The sequence below is a fragment of the Triticum dicoccoides genome, chromosome 5B, assembly GCF_002162155.2.
Source record: "Triticum dicoccoides isolate Atlit2015 ecotype Zavitan chromosome 5B, WEW_v2.0, whole genome shotgun sequence".
In the NCBI taxonomy this organism is placed as follows: Eukaryota; Viridiplantae; Streptophyta; class Magnoliopsida; order Poales; family Poaceae; genus Triticum; species Triticum dicoccoides.
The window spans coordinates 354,735,440-354,751,706 of record NC_041389.1 but is presented as its reverse complement, the minus strand read 5'-3'; the positions used below and the strand labels follow the sequence as shown (position 1 = coordinate 354,751,706).

General features: G+C 49.5%; 1 protein-coding gene and 1 long non-coding RNA gene across 2 annotated transcripts; both read right to left on the bottom strand.

Moving 5' to 3' along the window:
• Positions 1-4,875: 4,875 nt before the first annotated feature.
• On the bottom strand, positions 4,876-7,362 carry LOC119308934 (subtilisin-like protease SBT1.7). The gene has a single exon (XM_037585082.1). The coding sequence runs from the start codon at positions 7,335-7,337 to the stop codon at positions 5,055-5,057; it is 2,283 nt and encodes a 760-aa protein (XP_037440979.1). The 5' UTR covers positions 7,338-7,362; the 3' UTR covers positions 4,876-5,054.
• Positions 7,363-13,182: 5,820 nt separating this feature from the next.
• On the bottom strand, positions 13,183-15,269 carry LOC119305500. The gene is made up of 3 exons (XR_005148686.1): positions 15,185-15,269; positions 14,725-15,023; positions 13,183-14,236 (listed from the first exon to the last, which is right to left on the bottom strand). It is a non-coding gene; the product is annotated as an uncharacterized LOC119305500 (long non-coding RNA).
• Between the last annotated feature and the right edge of the window lie 998 nt (positions 15,270-16,267).

Genomic DNA, 16,267 nt, shown 5'->3' with positions numbered 1-16,267 from the left:
GCTTAAACCTTTGCTTGTCCTCAAGCAATTCAGTTGATAAACTGAAAGTGATAAAAAAAAACTTTTACAAAGTCTGTTTGCTCTTGTTGTTGTAAACATGCAAAGCCATCTTTCAGGTTTCAGCAAATATTATGAACTAACCATACTCACAATAACACCTCGGTCTCAAAATTACTCATATCAATGGCATAAATCAGCTAGCGAGTGATAATAATAAAACTCGGATGACAACACTTTCTCAAAACAATAATAACATGATATAACAAAATGGTATCTCGCTAGCCCTTTCTGAGACCGCAAAACATAAATATAGAGCACCTTTAAAGATCAAGGACTGGCTAAACATTGTAATTCACGGTAAAAGAGATCTAGTCAAGTCAATACCCAATATAAACTAATAATAATGAATGCAAATGACAGTGTGCTCTCCAGCGGGTGCTTTTTAATAAGAAGGGTGATGACTCAACATAAAAGTAAATAGATAGGCCCTTCGCAGAGGGAAGCAGAGATTTGTAGAGGTGCCAGAGCTCGATTTTAAAATAGAGATTGAATAACATTTTGAGTGGCATACTTTTGCTGTCAACGCAACAACTATGAGATGGCCGTATCTTCCATACTACAGGCATTATAGGTAGTTCCCAAACAGAATGGTAAAGGTTTATACTCCCCCAACTACCAACAAGCATCAATCCATGGCTTGCTCGAAACAACGAGTGCCTCCAACTAACAACAGCCCTGGGGGAGTTTTGTTTAATTATTTTGATTTGCTTTGATATTTTTGGATCATGGGACTGGGCATCCCGGTTACCGGCCCTTTCTCATGAATGAGGAGCGGAGTCCACTCCTCTTAAAAATAACCCACCTAGCATGGAAGATATAGGCAGCCCTAGTTGTAACATGAGCTGCTCGAGCATACAAAAGAGAATTTCATTTGAAGGTTTGGAGTTTGGCACATACAAATTTACTTGGAATGGCAGGTAAATACCGCATATAGGAAGGTATGGTGAACTCATATGGAACAACTTTGAGGTTTAAGGAGTTTGGATGCACATGCAGTATTCCCGCTTAGTACAGGTGAAGGCTAGCAAAAGACTGGGAAGCGACCAACTGAGAGAGTGACAACAGTCATGAACATGCATTAAAATTAATTCACACCGAGTACAAGCATGAGTAGGATATAATCTGCCATGAACATAAATATCGTGATATGTTGATTTGTTCAACTACATGCATGAACATGTGCCAAGTCGAGTCACTCAATTCATTCAAAGGAAGATACCATCCCATTATACCACATCATAATCATTCTAATAACATGTTGGCACGCAAGGTAAACCATTATAACTCATAGCTAATCAAGCATGGCACAAGCAACTATAATCTCTAAATGTCATTGCAAATATGTTTACTTCACAATAAGTTGAATCAGAAACGATGAACTCATCATATTCAAAAACAAGAGAGGTCGAGTTCATACCAGTTTTTCTCATCTGAATAAGTCCATCATATATTGTCATTATTGCCTTTCACTCGCATGACCGAACGATGTGTATAATAATAATAGTGCACGTGCATTGGACTAAGCTGGAATCTGCAAGCATTCAACTCAAGAGAGAGAAGACAAGGTAATATGGGCTCTAAGTTAAATAAAAAAGTATGCAAATGAGAGCCACTAAGCATTTTCAATATGGTCTTCTACTCTCGACCCCCAAAGGAAAGAAAAGAAAAATAAAACTATTTACACGGGAAAGCTCTCAACAAGTAAGAAGAAGAATGAGAAATATTTTCGGGTTTTCATTTTAATTACTACTACAAGCATGGAAATTAAACTAACTAATTTTTTGGTTTTTCTTAAGGTTTATCAAACACACAAGAAAACTAGAAAAAGAAATTTAAACTAACATGGATAATACAATGAAAGAGTATGAGCACCGACGACTAGTGGGTGAACACGAATGTAAAGTCGGTGAGAAATACGTACTCCCCCAAGCTTAGGCTTTTGGCCTAAGTTGGTCTAATACCAAGGACCGCCTGGCTGATATCCATAGTTGTAGCTGGGGTCGTACTGAGATGCAGCAGCAAATGCCTCCTTTTCTGGTGGAAACACAAGATGTATGATCGGGCTATGTCGCCGCATGCTTGCGTCGTGTCCTTTGTTGAAGGTGGTGGATTGAAGCTTTGCTTTGGGGATGAAAATCCAAAGTTCAACCTTGTGGTGGACTCGCCATCATCAGTGCACGTGCGACGATTCCTTCTTGAAGGCGTAGCCTAGGAGTTGTGTATTTTTTGTTTATGTTGTGTCTTGTATCATAGGGTTAGTTGCTATCTGGGAGAGTTACTGTCGCGAGGTATACGACCTCAGGATTTGTTTTTCTCTTTTTTCCGGGTCGATGATGTTCGCTTGCTGGATCACACTATTAATAATATATGTCTGCATGCATCGTCCTGATGCAGAGGCCGGGGGATATCCTCCTTTCCAAAAAAAGTCATAGGCTGACATAGCTACCTACTTAGAGCATCTCTAACCGGTCTCTTAAAAGCTTTAACAGGATTGTTAAATCTCAGTCGACTGAGACTTACCAAGTCTCACTGCTGCAATAATTGTGGGATCTTACGTGAAGATTCGTACAAAATTTCCATTCTAATTTTTCCTTTTTATATGTTTTATCACTTGACAGAGACTTGCTAAATCTCAGACAACTGAGATCTAGCCACACCCAACCTTTAACTCTTCATTTCGAGAAGTTGTCATACCTAGCGATCTCTGAAACCGTTAGAGCGTAAAAAATATATGAGTTGGCCGCAAAAGGCAGCCTGACTCTCTCACATATACTCGACCGGTGCCTCCCATAGTAAATATTTCGGCCCCCGAACAACGACCACTTCATGTCGTCGACACCCATTCTTGCCATCGATGCCCCTGATTTTGGCCGGAATGAACTGCAAGACTTCAGCCACCGCCGTCGGTGTGACGCCGCCGGAGTCGACCCACGTGCCTCTGCCCGCACGAAGGAAGAGGTCGGGGACCAAAAACTTGCTTCGGGCCTCCCCACCGTCAACCAAGGCCGGCAGCAAGAGCGGTGGCAAGGCCGGCCCCAACGATGGCAAGTCACCCTTCTCTTGATTTGGCTAGCGGTAAGCGGGCGAAGAAGCCGACATCGGCCATTAAGGTGCTTGCCGAGGCTGAGGCGAAGAAGAAGGCAACTCCAGCACCTCGACTTGTCCGGCTGCTTGTACCCCGTCGCTAGCCACCCCTACGCCCCTCAATATGAATAACCGATATTTTCTCAACAATAGAGGGTGGGGAGGAGGATGATCCTGAAGTGGAGGAGGAGGACGAGGCCGAGGAGGTCAATAATCCCATGAAGACACAATCAAGCATGAAGAGACCGAGAATACACAACTATTGCCAAGAAGAAAATTGCTTTTTATCAAGCTTGGATGAATGTGACGCTTGATGCATCGGTTAACACAGATCAATCAAAAGAAAGTATTGGGGTACGTAGGACGGAAGAGTGCCATAGCACCATTGTGGATGTCACATCAAGCTGCACTCAAGGCTCTTTTGGGCACTGCCGGGGCACCATCCAAAAGCAATGCAACCAATGGTTCGGTTGTATTGATCAAGTCAACCATTTGCCACTGAGTGTGGTGAAAATCTTTATGTGCCTCTCGTCCAAGTGCTATACAAGCAACACAACAAGAAGAATGGTGGCAAGGGCTTCATGTTGCACCATTGCTACAAAGAACTCGCCAACAATGAGAAGTGGATTAGGAGAAACTTCAAGGCCACTCCACAGAGGTCAAGGATTAGCATATCGTTGAAGCCAGTGATGAGGAGGATGAAAATCCCAATAAGAGGCCCGGTGCTAACAAGATTGCAAGAGAGAGGAAAAGGAGAGGAGCCTTCAGCGGCAACTACAAGATAGAGCTTGTGTGTTGTGTCTATGACTGACCAAGAAATCATTGGTGATCGAACGCAAAGAAGAGAAGGCGGAAAGGTGGAATGAGCTCAAGTCTTTGGAGGACGACAAATGGAGGCCTAAGTTGGCGGCCGGAGAGAAGAAGTTGAAGGCGGAGGAGCGGAGGCATGCACTCAAGGAGGAAAGGCTTGTGAGAGAGAAGAAAGCCGAAGAACGTGTTATCATGTTCATGAACCCAATCAATCGACTGACCCAAATGTTCTGTTTAGACATATGACATACAATACCATTTATTAAATATGAGGGTGTTTGTTTCCAGGGACTTATTTGCTTAGGGACCTAAAAAAGTCCCTATAAGTCCCATCTAAACCAAACAGGAGGGACTTATAAGGACTTAAAGTGGGCATTTGAGACTTATGAAATAAGACTCTCAAGTAGGGACTTATAGGGACTTATAGTTGTAATATGGTCTTATAGGGACTTATAAGTTTCAGGAACCAAACAAGTAGGGACTTTTTAAGGACTTGAGACTTATAAGTTGAGACTAAAAAAAGTCCTAGGACTTATGAACCAAACAGGGCCTATATTTTTATATTATATTTGTTAGACATTATAGGTGTTGATACTTTCTAATATGACGCTGTTAGCTATTTTCAAATCTGCTTCTCTCCAAGTAGCATTTGTCCCGATACAATACGGCGGCAGATGATGCGCGGAAGCAACACCAGTCTGTTTAGACGTATGACGTACAGTACGATCCATGATAGGAGTACATCTCAAGTACTCTAACCTAGCTAAACATGAATGCATCACCAAGGAAATATGCATGGTCAGCCACTGAGAGAGCCATGCAAAATGCAAATGCGAGTCTACGGATTAAAACTATGTAGTATGTACGTATATGATTTCATTCCATGAAGTTGGACGACGATCCATACGCAATTAGATGCAATTGGACAGGAGAAAAATAACATGATGATTATTCCTTTCTCCTCATCATAAGTTCACCACAATGAAATGCCGATTCTTCTTCTTCTTCATTACAGATCAACTCTCAAGTATCACAACATTACTCTCTCAGAGTTCAGGCAATCAGACTCACTCTCAGAGTTCCGGCCTACATGCATGGCATCAGTTGTCCCATTTGAAGGCGACGGGGCTCCTGACCCGGTGCTTCCTGTTCTCCCAGGCGATGTGGCCGAACTCCCACGTGCCGGCCGGCCTCGCCTTCGCCCCCGCCTCGCTGCTGAACTGCACGCTGTAGCTCCTCTTCTCCTTCGGCCACCTGAACTCCAGCGTCGCCGGCGTCACGGTCACCTTCACCCCGTCGGGCGCGGCGACCGTCACGTTGTACCTCTCGGGGCGCGCCGACACCAAGGTCACCGTCCGCGTCAGCGTGCGGACGCGGGTGCGGCCGTCGAACACCACCACGAACGACGGGTGGTTCAGGTTGGCCACGCCGCCGGGAATCGTCCTCTCGCACTTGCTTAGCTCCGGCACGAACTGCTGCATCTGCTCCACCGTGTAGTTGAGTGTGCAGAGGAAGTCGACGTAGTCCTGCGTGCCGGCGTCGTACACCAGGCCCGGGTCCATGGCGAGCCGCGGGAGCACGAACCCGGCCCCGGCCGCCAGCGGCGTCGCGCCCATGACGGCGGCGCCGATGGCACTGCCGCTGTCCACGATGTCCCTGCCGTCCTTGTCGAGCGGGCCGGCGGTCGTCATCAGCGCCGAACGGATCATGGCCGGCGTCCAGTCGCCGTGCCGCTTCTTAATCAGGGCCGCCACGCCGGCCACGTGCGGGCACGCCATCGACGTCCCCGAGAGGATGTTGTACTCCACTCTCCGCGGGTCCATGTCGGAGCCAGATGGCGAGGCGGCACCAGACCAAGCGGCGAGGATGTTCACTCCTGGCGCGATGACGTCCGGCTTGAGGATCTCGGGGACAATCGGGTTGGGGCCCCGCGAGGAGAAGCCCGCCACCATCGGCGCCCGGTTCTCGCCGGTGACCGTGTTGCAGGTGAAGTTGAAGGACGCCACCGGGTACGCCACGGACGACATGTAATCGGCCAGCTTCTTGCCGCCGGTGGAGCTGAGCTGGAGACCGGGAAGGTTGAAGGGTTGGGCCTTCACCGCGTCCCCGAACCGTACCCTACTATCTGCGGAAATCATCCCGGCTCCGCCGGCTCTCTCCACGTCAAAGCCGGCCCAAGCTCCTACACCCTGGGAGCACACCACGACCTTGCCCATGATCCTGTCGGGCGTCAGGTGGTAGTCGTACTCGCCGCAGTCGCTGCTCACTAGCGGGATCATGCCCGCGCCCTGGGAGAACGGGATGTTGTAGAGGGACTGCCCGGTGAGCACCACCCCGTTGCCGAGCCGGAGTGTCGCCGGGAACAACCGGTCCGTGGTGGCGGCGCCGACGGTCGTCATCCACGGGGCCACGTTGGTTATGCTTGACGCTTTCGGGCCGTCGTTGCCGCCCGCCATGACGACGAAGACGCCTCTGCGCTCAGCGCCGAACGTGGCGACGGCGACGAGGTCGTCGTAGAAGGCTTCCACGGGGCCTCCGAGGGACATGGAGATGAGGTCCACGCTGTCGCTCACCGCGGCATCGATCGCCGCGGTAATGGCCGACAAGGAGCATCCGTCCATGGGTGTGCACGCCTTGTACATGGCGATCCTTGCCCTGCGCGCCACGCCGCTCGCTCCCCCGCGCGCGAACTTGAAGAGATCGGCCGAGGGGACCTCGGAGCCTGCAGCCGTTGACGACACGTGCGTTCCGTGCCCCTCGATGTCCCTCGGACTCGAATCGACGAAGGACTTGGCGCCGACGAGCTTGTTGTTGCACAAGCTGGCGTTGAATCCCGGCGCGTCCACGCACTTGCCCCTCCAGGTGGACCTGACGGGGCCGAGCCCGGCGTCGCTGAAGCTGGCGCGCTCCGGCCAGATGCCGGTGTCGACGAAGCCGATGATGACGCCGTCGCCGAACTCGGCGTCCGGCCACGCGCCGAAGTCGTCGTGGAGGCCCATGAACCACGGCGACCTCGTGGTCTGGGTGTGGTACAGCCTGTCCTTGTACACGCGGGACACGCCGGGGACGGTCGCCATGCGCTGGGCCTCGCCGTCCGTGAGACGAGCCGCAAAACCGTGCATGACGGTGCCGTAGGTGTACTGGATGCGGTTGGAGTTCTTGCCCACCATGGACGCGTACCAGCGCTCGAGGGTGTCGAACTTGGACGGCTTGGCGAGGTGGTTGGTGAGGACGATGTAGGTGCTGGAGGTCGAAGGATGAGGCTGCTTGTGCTCCTCGGCAATGTCGTTCTTGGGCTTCGGGGTGACGGAGGAGTGTGTGGACTGGACAAGGAGGAGAAGTAGCAGGGAGCAGCGCAAGAGGATGGAGATCATGGAAGCCATTGTTGTATTGTGTGTGAGGGAGGTTGTGGTTGAGGAATGCATGCGAGTGGTGGGTTTTATAGAGCTTGAGCAGCCCAGCGTGACGCTACCGGACAAGGCATGCATGCGTGTTCAGATCAGCAAGAAAATGCATCGCCAAGAGAAAATATTTTGCATCACACACCTGTTAGGCTCATGGTCTCATCCCAATTCTATCTTAGTTTGAAGCTTGCGTTACCATGTTTAGCTAAATATATCATCATGGTGGCTCATTCTACAGCTAGTGGATGGTAGATGCACGGTGATCCAGACCTAGTGGAAGGTAAATGTAGCCTCGAAGCAAAAACTATTGGGCTTTGTTTTGCAAGGGAACAAATTTTTATTGATTTTTTGTAACAAAACCAGTGGGTAGTGACATACATTGTAGCAAGCAGTTTTTTACAGCAAGCCCCAAGGGCACATGGATGAGCAAACTAGTCTCCATTTCAAGTCTTGGAGGTAGGGTGATGCTAGGCAAATGCATAAGCACAACTTTGCCATCCACAGCTCCATTATTCGTGATGAAACAGACTTCCAAACGAAACAAGGAAGGAGTGAAACGGCCTGCACCCTGCCCGTTTGTCTTTTCCTAAAAACTCAACTTGCCTTGTCCCCCCGTCGAGTGAAGCACATTCACATGCAAACGCGCTGGCTTTCGGTTAACATTCTAGCTTTGTGCAACGCCTCATCTGTCAGCAATAGCACGGGATGCCAGGCAGGGCTGTTTTCAGTCCCTGATGCAGAAAACTTGGTACTTCCTCCCACACAAAAATGCACATCGCTCATGGTACTACAAGACCATCAGCGTCAAGAAGCTAGCAAGTAGTAACATCCATTACACTTTCCCATGAGAACTTAAACAGCCATACGCAAGAGCACAACTATTTGGATCTCCTATTACTAAAACGCCTTCGATGCTGATACTCGTGACCTGTGATCAAGGGAAAGAGCGAAAAGATAAGAATGATGACAAGTCAAGTCCCGGCACATAACATGATCATGCATTGAGTCAATTACAAAAAAAAATGTGGAGAAAACCAGCACACTTTTGTTTTTGCGAAAAGAAAACCACCACTCTTGAGGAGGCTATTGAGTAAAAAGAAACTTTGAAATTTTGGCAGAAACAGCCAGCATTCGGTAAAAAAAAATTCAAAAAAACACGGATCGGGTGACAATCACCGGATGATGCCGAATCAGACCGGTGGGGCCCACCATAAGTGTTGACGTGGCAATGAGGCATATATGGCACTTTAGGAGGAAATACTAAATGCTTCATCGTCATGCCAACTTCTTCGGTCTCCACCTTCTTGTGATTCGGCATGAGCAACGCTCGATTCATTTGCATCCATTTCGATTAGAAACCATGTATGTACCTAGTTCAGGGCATTCAGGAAATCCTGCATGTCCACAAGCACATAGAGATTTTTTTTTCTCGAATACGTATCATCTATTAAAGAAGAAAGGATGAGCCGGCTTGTGCTCCTCGGCAATAGCGTTCTTGGCTTTCGGGGTGAGGAGGAGTGTGTGGACTGGACAAGGAAGATAATTAGGAGTGAGCAGCGCAAGAGGATGGAGACCACGGTAAGCCATTGTTGTTGGATTGTGTGTGTGAGAGCCTGAGAGGTTGTGGTTGCAGTGGAGGGTTGCATGTGAGTGATGGGTTTTATAGAGCTTGAGCAGCCCAGCGTGACGCTACACAAGGCATGCATGCGTGTTCAGATCAGCAAGAAAATGCATCGCCAAGAGATAATATTTGCATCATCATTTTTTTATGAAAAAAGTCAATTTTACTACCCTGAACAAAGTCCGTGGTTCACATAACCCCCTGATTTTTATTTTGGTTCTTTTTACCCTTGAACAATCTCATACCGGACAAAATCAGTCCCTGGGTGGTTTGACTTGACTGATTGCTGACGTGGCAATGGTCAATGGGCGGTTTTGACCTACGGGTGAGTCTCCCTCGTCACGCTGGGTTGAGACAGAGGAGCTCCTCCGGAGCCTCCCCTCGCAGCTGCCTCCCTCCCGAGCACCGTGCCCGACCCCGCCGCCCCTGGATGACGCCGGCGACTGCCGGAGTTCCAAGCTGCTGCCCTGACGCCCTGCTTCTCCTTTTTCCCTTCTCTTTCCTCTCCCTTGATGCATATCTGAACTCATTGAGATCCACCCTGCCCCCCGGTGGCCATGGACGTGCCGTCCGCCGCGCCCACCCCGCGCTCCCCTTGCCCGGACTCATCCGCGGTCGCCGACGACGCCCCGTCCCTGGGCTTCATGACCCGGCCTTCCTCGCCGCCCTCCGCGGCCTCACCGCCGCCACCCGCCTGCTCCACGAGTGCGTCGCCTACCAGCGCGCCCTCGACGCGCTCCTCGCTCGCCTTCCCGACCTCGACCGCGCGGCCGCCTCCCTGCTCCGCTCCGACCCGCCGCTCCTCTCGCTCGCCGCCTCCGACGCCACCGCGCTCAGGGAGTCATCCTCCTCCACCGCTGCGGTCGCCGAGGCGCTCTCCTCCCGTATCCGCCACCTCGACGCGACGCACTCGCGCGCCGAGTCCGCACTGGCCTGCGCCGAGGTCGCGCTCGACGCCGCGCGCCGCGCCGTGGCGGCCAACAACCTCGCGGCCGCCACCACTGCGGCCCACGAGTTCCTGGCCATCGACGCGCGGTTCCCCACCGACGATGACCTCTGCCGCGACCTGCTCGACATCAAGCGCCGCCTCGAGGGCTAATTTCCTCACTGAGCGCCCCCTGAGTCATTGTAAAGTGGGTCCCATTCCCTAATTAACCATGGGCTAATTTCATGTTTCAGTTAAGTTAATCCTCGTGGCCCCACCCGCAGGTCAAAACCACCATTGCCAGCGCCACATCAGCTGCATGTTGAGGCAAACCATTCAATGGGGTCTTTTGTCCGGTTTGGGATTGTTCAGGGGGTAAAGGGAACCGAAATAAAGATCAGGGGGTAATGTGAACCACCAACTTTGTTCAAGGTAGTAAAATAGACTTTTTTCTTTTTTTATCTTAATTTTGATTTGAAGCTTGCATTACCATGTTTACCCTAAATATATCATCATGCGTACATGGCGTCTCAGCTACAGCTATTGGATGGTACCAGATGTGGATTTCTTCCAGACTAAACCTTAGCTAGTGGAAGCTAAATGCAGCCTCGAAACAAGAATTAGGAAACCTCCAACGGGGCGATCCATTTCGTCCGCTGCCGTCCGTTTGGGTCGGCGCGGACACAAAAAGCGGGCCAACGCGCCGATCCAAACGGACGCGCGTCCACTTTTCGTCCGCGGACGACCCATCCCCGGTCCAATTTTGAGCCAGATTTGCGTCGGCGCGGACACGCGACAGACGCGCGCACGCTCGCCCTCTCCTCCTCCGGGCCTGCTGGTCTGTGTCACATTGCCCTCCCCCATCAAACAACAACCCTCGTCCTCCTCCTTCGCCGCCGACGCCGCCGCCCATTTTCGCCGGCGACTCTGCCAGCTGCCGGGGCCTCCACATCCGTCCAGCTACGCCGCTCACTCCCACATCGCCCACCGCCGCCGTCTTGCCGCTGGTGAGCCGACTGCTTCCCACCCCCAGCACACCCCACCACACAGCCGCCCCCGACCAAGAAGCCGCCTCGTCGCCCGGCTAGATCCTCACCGGCACGCTCATCGGACGCCGGCACGCTCGTCGGACGCCGGCACGCTCGTCGGACGCCGGCACGCTCGTCGGACGCCAGCAGGACAACTAGCTGGTCCGTGCGCGTCGCAACTCCCTTCGCCGGCCGTCTCCTTCACCGACGCCCGCAAGTTGTTCGACGGTTTGCCAAGGTACAAAATGGACTCCGCTGACGAGTTCTTTTTTCACAATTTTCTTTGCCACTCCGACGATTCCTCCTCCGATGACGAGGAGAAGATATTGGCTGCCGTGTTGGTCCATCACCACCTCAACAGCCAGCGGCCATTGTTCGGTGGCTCCATTCCGGGCCACCTTCCGGCACTGAATCGCAACCGAGAGAGCGGACATTTCCTTCTTTGGAAGGACTACTTTGATACAACAAACCCGTTGTTCAAACATCAGAAATTCCGCCGCCGTTTCCGTATGAGTAGGCATGTTTTCAACAGTATTAGAGAGGGGGTGGTCGGCTATGATGACTATTTCGAGTGCAAAGAGGATGTCGTTGGCAAGATTAGTTTTCCCTCTTATCAGAAATGCACTGCCGCCATCCGAATGCTTGCATACGGAGTGCCCGGTGATCTCATTGACGAGTACGCGAGTCTACTTGCCTAGAGTCCATGTATAAGTTCCGCAAGGCTGTTATTGTTGTGTTTGGCCCTGAGTACTTGAGAGAGCCGACTGCTGAAGATACAGCCCGTTTGTTGGCGATGAATGCCAGCAGGGGCTTCCCAGGGATGCTTGGTAGTATAGACTGCATGCATTGGGAGTGGAAGAATTGCCCTTCTGCTTGGCAATGGCAGTATAAGGGCCATGTCAGGGCTTGTACTGTCATACTTGAGGTCGTGGCGTCTCAAGATCTCTGGATCTGGCACTCTTTCTTTGGCATGGCCGGATCACACAATGATATTAACGTGCTTCAACGCTCGTCGGTGTTTGCAATCTCGATGGGGCATCGTTTGATATCCTGCTAATACCTAGAGCACGCAGAAACTGTAGAAGGTGATGACTGCTTGGTGTGATCATGCATAATATGATCGTAGAAGACGAGCGTCCAGAGCGTCTGTATGATCAAGGGTTTTAGTTTCAGGGTGAGAATGTTGTGCCTGAGCATGGATTAGCGGCAACATTTGAATAGTTCACCCAATTTCATCAAGACATGCGTGATTGGGAAACTCACATGCAACTGCAAAATGATTTGGTTGAGAATATGTGGGCTCATGTTGGCAATCAATAGATGTATCTTCTTTATTCGTTTACAAAACTATGTGAGAATTATGTGAGACCTTTTTATTTTCATTTGGCTTGTAATAAACTATGCTATTTTATTCGGTCCAAAACGATTTTATTTTGAACTATGCAATCATGCAAAAAAAAGGGGAGGGGGGGCAGGCAGCCATGTCGGCACATATAGGTCAGCACATTGGGCGACCTGCCGATCCATATCTAAAACAGGGCGGACGCCGTGCGGCCTGTCGACCCAAACGGACAAAGAGCGAACGAAATCGCCGTCCGTTTGGGTCGTCCAATTGAAGTTGCTCTTATTGACCTTTGTTTTGTACCAAGTAGTCGTGATGAACACAGAAATGCTCTTTGGTGGCCGGGCTACCTGCAGGCCGTTATCATACCCGTCTGCGCTCATCGTGATCAGTGTCAAGCCGGTAGGTAGGTACTGTATTTGCAGTAGAGGCCGTTGCAATGTGCTCGTATTTGCTAGAAATCGAACAGTGGCAGCCCATGTATAATAGTAGGCACAGCAGCATGTGCACAGATGTCTGCGCGGGCACGCGCGCACCTGGCAAAGACTCATCCGAACGACATGGGTTTTGACTTTGTCAACATGTGCCATGGCAGAGAGCCGTTTTGAGTGTGAGAGCATGTCATACAGATTAGTTTTGTACTCCTTCCGTTCAGAAATACTTGTCATCAAAATGAATAAAAATGAATGTATCTAGATGTATTTTAGTTTTAGATACATTCATTTTTGTCCATTTTAATGACAAGTATTTTCGGACGGAGGGACTACGTGATACCAAATGTTTGTAGCATCACCAAAACAGTTAAACTGCTCAATGCTTCGCCCGGTCGTCCACATTAGAGTTTTTACTCAGCCATATCATCATCAACCTGTACACTATATTTGTACTCAGGATCTTCAGCCCGCATTGCTTTAAACACCTCTATGGTTTTTGTGGCATCATTTTTCAACTGTTCTCTATTAAGTTTTCCACAAAGTGTTTTCAAAGATCCTTTCATGAATGGCACCTCCTTCACTGATCCAAAAAAGAAAAAACCCCACAACATTGTAAACCTTGCTTAGGCTTATGTTGTTCTCTCTCAGCTACTTCGCCGGGTCTCTCGCATATCTATCTATGTGTCGGTGCAACTTCCAATACAATTTCTCCATACAGTTAACTGAAAGCGCATGGTTGCAGTGGCGGAGCTACGGCAAGGCCGAATTGGCCGTGGCCCGCCCAGCCCATACGATTTTCCTGCAGTATATACGTATTTTTGGCTAATGAAACACAACCCCTAGAGTAATTTCCTACAGCCGGCCCGCCCAGATTTCTGGGCCAAGCTCCGCCACTGCATGGTTGTGCTCTGATTTGTGTTCGCGTATGTACCATCCTTTGTCATCAGGCCTAAGAATCTACATCAATGCAGTGCAGCCACACCTTGTCGAACGGCTGTTGGATTTGAATGGCTTTCCCTGCAGATTTTTTCACCGAAAGAAAGCATGAGATAATAATCTGACAGAATTTTCATAAATATCTGAAAAAACAATTTTCGATTATCGGATCCATGGATCCAAGGAACCCTTTCAGAATCAAGATGACGGACATGTTGATCGATAAGCTGCAAGATGCTGACCCCCCCTCCCCCTGGTTGCCGTTGCATGTGTGATGCTATGTCATGCGCCGCAACCTTGTGAGAATGCTCCAGGCTTATATGCCACCACACAAGCACACACAATTTCCTGCAAACACTTTTTGGGTGGACGATGAGGCGGCTCTTCGCATACCTCACGCCAAAGCCCGTCTCCCAGGAGTGTAAATTGTAAAACTCGTATGCTTCTTCGACTGAATCAAAACTGGTACCGATTGCAGGATTAACAACAGTACCAGCCTTGTTGTCTGCGTAAGCTCGCATCAAAGCCTCAAGTGCAGGCACTCTGCTTGGGTCAACATCCCTCTCATCTGACGCTTTTGCCGACCCTAATGCTGTAGTGTCAAAATATAGCGGATCACTGCATTGTTTTCTATATGACGCAGACCGACATGAACTTAACAATCCCAAAAATATAATGGTGTGAAATCACTTGTGATCTTAAAGTATGACCTACCAAGTGGAGAATGTACCGAAAATCATAGAACCAAGGCTTGTCCCAGAAACACTAAAAATTCTAGAATAAGTGGCATCAGGAAAAAAAACTCATCTGACACACTGCCAATCTGAAATACTGCATATGTTTTTCAAAAAATGTCCACCGATGTATTTTGTACTTGTGCAGACCGACATAAATAGATCAATCTCTTAAGAAAAAATGTTGCGGAATCACTCTCAGTACTAAAAGTGCGACCTAGCAGGGGGCGTCCACTAACTGAAAATTATAGGACCAACATTGGTCGAGCAAGACTGAACATTATAGACTAATAGAATCAATGGAAAATGAGAATAATAATTTTCTGCATGAGTATTTGGTTCTTACCGCGGAGTCCAGCAGGAGCCCACGACGACACCCTTCGCATCTCCATCTTCTCCCATTGTTGCATTAGTCATATTCTCAGGAGCCATCTCGTTTGACTACCTCACACTAATACCATTGTACGAGCCGACATTCTCGATTTCTCGTCCTCTTGGAATTGCAGTTCGACACCACTGCCGGACATGGGATCAGAAGAGATCAAATGCTGAGCGCCCGCGAGCTTCATGGATGAAAGCAACAACGGACTCCACAGTAGCGACTCCGCCGCCCAAAATATCCACCGCATCCACCCTAGGGACCAACTGCAAGTCAATTGTATTTGTCATCCTATCAGATCCACCAACAAAGATGCAGAGAAAATAAGCCAAAAAAGAAATTCTATCAAAATCCCACGACATACAAATTCTGGAAGCAAAAGAGCAAGACCAACAGAAATAAATTGGCACACTTGCTAGTTTTTTACCTTAATTCCGCTTCCTCAAAGAAGAACTCGAGACCATCCATGGCGATTCGTCGCTCGCCCAGCCACCAGGCGAAGGGGATGAATGGCGACAGTGAACTGACCACCGCTTGGAAGTTAAGCTACCGGGAGCCGCAAATGGGCCCGTCGAGCCAGAGAATTAATATCGCACCAACCCAACTCACTCCCAGGGCGTCAGGTTCACGGGCGTTGTTTTCAAACCAGCCCAGCAGGCACATGAGGCTCATGCGCGGCAACGTGTACCCCAGCCCACGTACAAATGGTAGCACCCCACCCCATATCACCAGCGTATTTCAACTTAACCGCCGGCGTATATATGCGATAAGAAAAGCCAGCACACATCGCGGGGCTATATTGTACGTCACGAGATACCGGCCTTCAGGTAGCTCGGCCACCAAAATGCCTCTCTCTGATGAACATCCTTCCAAACTAATCAATGAAGGATTGAAACGGCCTCCACTTGCCTTGTCTCGCATGCAAGAGCACATGGCTTTCAGTTTACCCTCTAGCTTTGTACACGAGGGATGAAACAAACTGCCTAATCTGTCACACAATCGCATATGCGGGCTGGCAAGGCTATTTTCAGTCCCTGTGCAGCCCTGATGAAGTTTAGGATGAAATGAGACCAGTGATCGCTGCTTGATGAAATCTTGTCAAGTATGCTTGTAACTTAGGTCATGGTAGATATGTTTGGTTGGGAAATACACATGGCCCAGCACGTGTACCTATGAACATTGTTATGAATCAATAAAGTGGCGTAAGTTCTCAAAAAAAAAGATTGATCGCTAGTTTTTTAGTGATTAAAAAAAAACTGATCGCTCAGTGATGTCCTCTTGCTAGCCTCATGTCGTCCCCAGCGCTTAAATGGTGTCTTTTTTTTTTGCAGCAATGGTGTCCTCTTACGAAGAGGAAGGACAATGACGCCGCGAGAATGTCTTGCTCAAGAAAGCAGCTTCATGCTTACCATAGGAAAGTTCATTCGTAATTGCAGCGCTTACGGACTCATGGCCCCTCTTGAATCTTGATGTACTCTATAAGTAGTGTGTAGCTCATTTGTAACTTCGT

Excerpts from the sequence above, each read along its gene's own strand:
- LOC119308934 (XM_037585082.1), bottom strand. The coding sequence starts at position 7,337 with ATGGCTTCCATGATCTCCATCCTCTTGCGCTGCTCCCTGCTACTTCTC.